This window comes from Gambusia affinis, linkage group LG11, assembly GCF_019740435.1.
Source record: "Gambusia affinis linkage group LG11, SWU_Gaff_1.0, whole genome shotgun sequence".
NCBI lineage: Eukaryota > Metazoa > Chordata > Actinopteri > Cyprinodontiformes > Poeciliidae > Gambusia > Gambusia affinis.
Genome location: NC_057878.1, coordinates 23,381,980 through 23,387,081, shown reverse-complemented (window position 1 = coordinate 23,387,081; position 5,102 = coordinate 23,381,980). Strand labels below are relative to the sequence as shown.

At 37.5% G+C, this 5,102-nt stretch overlaps 1 protein-coding gene across 2 annotated transcripts; it reads left to right on the top strand.

The window, feature by feature from the left end:
* The first annotated feature begins 537 nt into the window (after positions 1–537).
* LOC122840310 (melanoregulin-like) lies at positions 538–4,653 on the top strand. Of its 2 annotated transcripts, none has more exons than XM_044132594.1 (5): positions 538–763; positions 876–1,131; positions 3,430–3,520; positions 3,798–3,954; positions 4,363–4,653. In XM_044132594.1, the coding sequence occupies exons 1-5, from the start codon at positions 687–689 to the stop codon at positions 4,505–4,507; spliced, it is 726 nt and encodes a 241-aa protein (XP_043988529.1). In that variant the 5' UTR covers positions 538–686; the 3' UTR covers positions 4,508–4,653. The 2 variants fall into 2 exon arrangements, with proteins under 2 accessions (XP_043988529.1, XP_043988530.1); XM_044132595.1 differs by having other exon boundaries at positions 3,798–3,964; positions 4,363–4,517.
* The last annotated feature ends 449 nt before the right edge of the window (positions 4,654–5,102 follow it).

The following is a 5,102-nucleotide window of genomic DNA, read 5'->3' as shown; positions in this document are numbered from 1 at the left end:
AAGCAGGCGGCGCCGACCCAACACACTGTGGCCACTCCACATAAACTTTCCTTTTCTGCTCCTGAGCTAAAATAGTTTAGCATGACTTGTCTTGGCTTTAGTAATCATCATCTTTACCTCTTTAACTTTTTCTCCAAATGCTAAATGTTAACGTTGCCCAAACAGACCATCTTAAAGCTTTTATCAACGTTTCAAACGAAGCCAAATTAGAAGATGCGGAGAATTCATGGAATTGTCAATATGCATTTTTGAGATAATAGGTTTTACACTAAAAATAGTGTGGCAAACTACAACAATAATCCTAGCAACCTGTGTCTCTACTCCTCCATTCTGTGTCATCAGGAGTTGCTGAATAAAGGTGCCATTCATTCCTGAACCGTCCAATGCTCTGGTATGTTTGTGTGTTGTTGTTGTCCCCTGTTCCTGTTCACGTGGATAATGTAATTGGCAGACAGCTCTCGTTCAGGCCGGGTTAGGCCCTTTTTCAGACCAGGGTAGAAAGAGGAATGTAATGAGTGAGGACGTGGCCTGGACTTTTTGCTCTGGGCTATTTGAAAATGTGGACTTTGCCATTTGGAAATATTTAGATTCAAAGAGTCTGGAAAAACTCTACGACTGAATCGCTGATTGTTTTTCAAGGGATAAACGTCTATTGTTTTTCTGCTGAAAGCTTTTGAAGAGCGGGAATGGGTGCTAATTTTACCCTTTGCTGCTGTCACTACTATCTGGTGCAGAACAAAGAGGAGAAGAAGGCTATCCTGCGGTAAGAGAAGCTGACAAATGATTGCATGAATGTTCAGTTTATAGTCTAGTAGGAGTAAAAAATAAGGAAAATGAATAATCCTCTAAATCACTTTCTTTCATTTTTCCTTCAGTATGAGGACCACTTCAGGGCGCAGACCACCAGAGGAGATATCCAGTGATTCCAGTGACAGTGAGATAGAGGAGGAAAGCCTCTTTGGACCACAATGTTTGGAGAAAAATCCAAAGAACAAACAGCAGAATCAAAGATTAACAGTGGATCAGTGGGTTTATTCCAACAGAGCCGACGGGTCTCTGATCAGAAGTGGATCGGACAGAGAGCTGCAGGCCTTCATCAACATGAGAGACCAGGCTGATAAGGCAACAGAGGTAATGGACTGCATGTGCATGTGCATGTGCATTGGCACAACATATCCATATTTACATAAAAGAAAAAGAGAAGCAAGCGAAGATGAAGTTAGTTGATGTGAGAATGCAGAGAATATAAATAAATGTAGACAAATTATGTGTAGTACTGGCACCTGAAGGTTAAAAACTGAAAGAGAAGGAACATATTCTGTAAAATAAAACAATGTTTTTTTTAATTATTTTAACTTGTCGGAAACAGTGCTCTCTGTAGACTATCATATTATGATCATTTGCCGATGTTTATCAAGTAAACCTTTGTTAAATGTGGAATAAAATAAATATCCATTTAGGATCAAACTTTGAGAAACATTAAATGTGCTTTTGTAATTCTCTAAATGATCAATATAACATTGAATGTTTTCTCTGGTAATTTTATATTCAAAGCAGAAAAACTAAGGACTTTCTTCTAGCATTTGTGGAGTGCACAAGTAATCAACATGTTCTCCCACCTGATGCTTGGATATTTGGAGCTTTTTTAGAATAACATATTTTCTACAATATAACACAATGACATTTGTCTTTATCAATTTGTATCATAAAATTTTGGAAAAGTTTTCAGGGGTGGGAATACTTTTGCAAGGTTCTGTAAATATCTGAATTCCACCCAACAGAAAAGGGACTGGTTCAAATGAGGAGCTTTCTCATGCTCATGAGAAAATCCACATGTAGTCTGTTGTCAGGAATTTTCTCTCTCTGTCTTATTAATTCATTTGCTGCAGTCTAATGAAATAACTCAATAAGACCAGAGATTGCTGCAGACGTGACTCTCAAAGAGATCTTTGATTCTCCGTCATGCTGACTTAGATTAGTAAATGACTTTGACCTAGAATCTAACAATATGACATAAGAATTATTTAATTTACAAAAAACTAACATCCTTGCAAATTCTTTGTGCTTTCCTGACAAATTAGTAACATCAGGTTTAAAACATGTCTTCATTTTGAATTTGTTTCTGACATAAGTGCTAACAGGTGAAAGACATTTTATGATTCGGTTCTGAGTGAGATGATTCTGGAGCTGTTACAGCATTGATAGATGAACCAGGTCTGTATCTGGTGACAAGGACATACCAAGCTTTATTTATTAAAAAAAAATACATGAAATTACTAAATTTAATCTAATATAACAACTATTTTCACTCTCTAATCTATTCAAATTTGTTTACACATATTTTGTTTGTATTTTCTAATTCAATTCAACTTTATTTCATTCTACACTTTAAACAATGTTACATGCTGAAAACAAAGCAACAGTTGTTTTGTACGTAGGATTTTAGCCACAGGCAAACATGCAAATAATTTTTTTGGGATATGAAACAATCCTTATTATTGTAATCCAAGATCCAAAAACATACAGTTATTGTCAATGAATTAGAATATTAATGAAGTGCTTATTTTAGTAACTCTATTCACCAAGTGAAACACGTTCTATAAATTATCTCTATACTGACTGATGTCTTTATGTCTTTGACAGAGGTCATAGATCTGTGAGAACAAAAATGAGTTTTAAACATTATTGCTGAGCTTCTCTTTGTCACCCTGAAGTTGAAACTTACTGGTAAAACTGCAAAGATGTTGTTTCCTCAAAAAGCTGGGACTGCTGTTAATTCTCCACTGAGAAGCTCACATTTTTCAGTCCATTGGTGTGACGGTGTTCAACATGTGATTGTGTTTGTGTTGAGAACAACAAGCTGCAGGACACCCTGGGCACATTATGATGATAAAACAATTCCTTAATGGAGAAGTGGGGCAGTGTGGTCAAAGACAAATTTACAAAAGCATCAGTAGACTACTGCGAGACCATTTTACCATAAGGCCAGACTCAAAGAAAGGTCAGCAACTGCAAAAGAAAAGGTCTCTATTTTGTCCACTGTTTGGAATATCTCTTATTAAAGTCTTCACTCAGGACAATGTAAAAACCATTATCATAATTTAATTTCCAGAAATAAAATAAAGGAACCAAACTGGATACTGGAACTCCGTTTATGTGACCACGTTCTGGAGCAAGGCTGTAGTGAGCTATATAAACAGATGTTATAAAACTCACAAGACTCTGAAACTAAAACCACTCACTGGAATTATTGTGAATATTTTCTATATTTTTCCAAATTTTAAAACAAAATGCTATATTCCAGAGAGGATTATCAGAGTGATTTGTACCTTTATTTGCTACTACTTTCACTGTGCAGCTAAAAATGAGAAATAGTCAAAAGAGGAAATTATAAGCATGATTTCGTATATGGTTCTTGTTTGTCTCCAGGAATGGGAGAAGCTGAATTATGACATCCACACACTGCGCTACGCCAGGCGAGAAGTCAGATCTCGATGGAAGAAAATTTTACTACAGCTGGGTGAGACACAATACACCTCTAAATTAGAATAATACGGGGAATAAGCGTTGAAGACAGTTATGGAATTTCATGAAATATTTTAACTACATCTACCCTATGGAAAAACTAATCACATACATTCCTCGGTTTGATTTTGATCCATTCTTCCACAAAAGTGTTTAAGTTTCATTTTTAACTATGGATTTCTTTAAATCGAAAGCAAAATTATTATTATTTTTTTCTATTTCTTCCAGTTCCTTTGAATAAGTTAATGTGGCCTCTCCCTGTGTCTCTGCAGGTTATCAGTGTGAGGTGGATTCCCTGCTGTGCGTGAACAGACAGAGCCATTTCAGGCCAAATCAAGAACATTTTGGCAAAGCTGCTGACCTTTTGAAACAGCTGCTGGATCACACCTCTCTGTTTCCTCCTAGAACAGAACATCATAACAGATACCTGTATGTCATGGTACGGACATTTACACGACCCTGTTGTTAATTTGTTTGCTTTCCTTTACTATATTCATATAGCTTAGTTTTAAAAGCTACTTTGTGATTGTTAAACCAACTGTGGCTGACAATATATCAACTTCAACTATATTCCTGTTCTCAGTGAGCCTTTTATTCAAAGCATGCATAGTACAGCTTAAGAAGAAATGGCAATTTGATCAATTATCTTTTGTTTCTTAAGGTCATTATTGTTTCAATGTCCCTCCATACATCAGATCCAGTCACTTTTGAGGGCTATTCACAAAAATCAATTTAAAAAAAGTCAGATATTAGGGAGTGATGTTTTGTTTTCATTTGAATAAGCTTTTGTGGACTGTTTTGTGATGATTTTTTCATTTTCCTTGGTGTTTCCTTTAGGACCGCCTGGTGTCACTGGACAGTGCAGAGGAGTTTATTAAACTGGCCAAACAAAAATATCCCAAGAAAGAAGACTGAGAGGCAAAACAAGCAGGAACAAAGGAGAAAAGTTGAAACAGCATTTCAACTATGTCTGCACTGTTAAAAGACTGAAGTACAGGGTTGAGCAAACACTTTAAAATGTTGAATTTTTACTATATGTTGCTTCTGAAGAGTCAGATATTTTACAATCTTTTAAAACAGACTCGGGCTGCACAGTGGCGCAGTTGGTAGAGCTGTTGCCTTGCAGCAAGAAGGTCCTGGGTTCGATTCCCAGCCCGGGGTCTTTCTGCATGGAGTTTGCATGTTCTCCCTGTGCATGCGTGGGTTCTCTCCGGGTTCTCCGGCTTCCTCCCACAGTCCAACACCATGACTGTCAGGTTAATTGGGCTCTCTAAATTCTCCCTAGGTGTGAGTGTGTGTGTGCATGGTCGTTTGTCTTGTATGTCTTTGTGTTGCCCTGCGACAGACTGGCGACCTGTCCAGGGTGAACCCCGCCTCTCGCCCGGAACGCAGCTGGAGATAGGCACCAGCAACCCTCCCGACCCTATTAGGGAAGAAGGGTGTAAGAAAATGGATGGATGGATGGATAAAGCAGACTCAAAAATCCTTCCCATACCTTTCAGACCTTACGTGATTCCCTCCATCTTATTCTCGTCACTAAAAATAATTCAAAGTTGCTCTGCAACCCCAACCCAAGA

Bases quoted from the DNA above. Each gene is read 5' to 3' on its own strand.
- LOC122840310 (XM_044132594.1), top strand. From the start codon at position 687: ATGGGTGCTAATTTTACCCTTTGCTGCTGTCACTACTATCTGGTGCAG. The intron at 764-875 runs GTAAGAGAAGCT...TTTTTCCTTCAG, and splicing joins GAGAAGAAGGCTATCCTGCG to TATGAGGACCACTTCAGGGC. The intron at 3,955-4,362 runs GTATGTCATGGT...TGTTTCCTTTAG, and splicing joins GAACATCATAACAGATACCT to GACCGCCTGGTGTCACTGGA.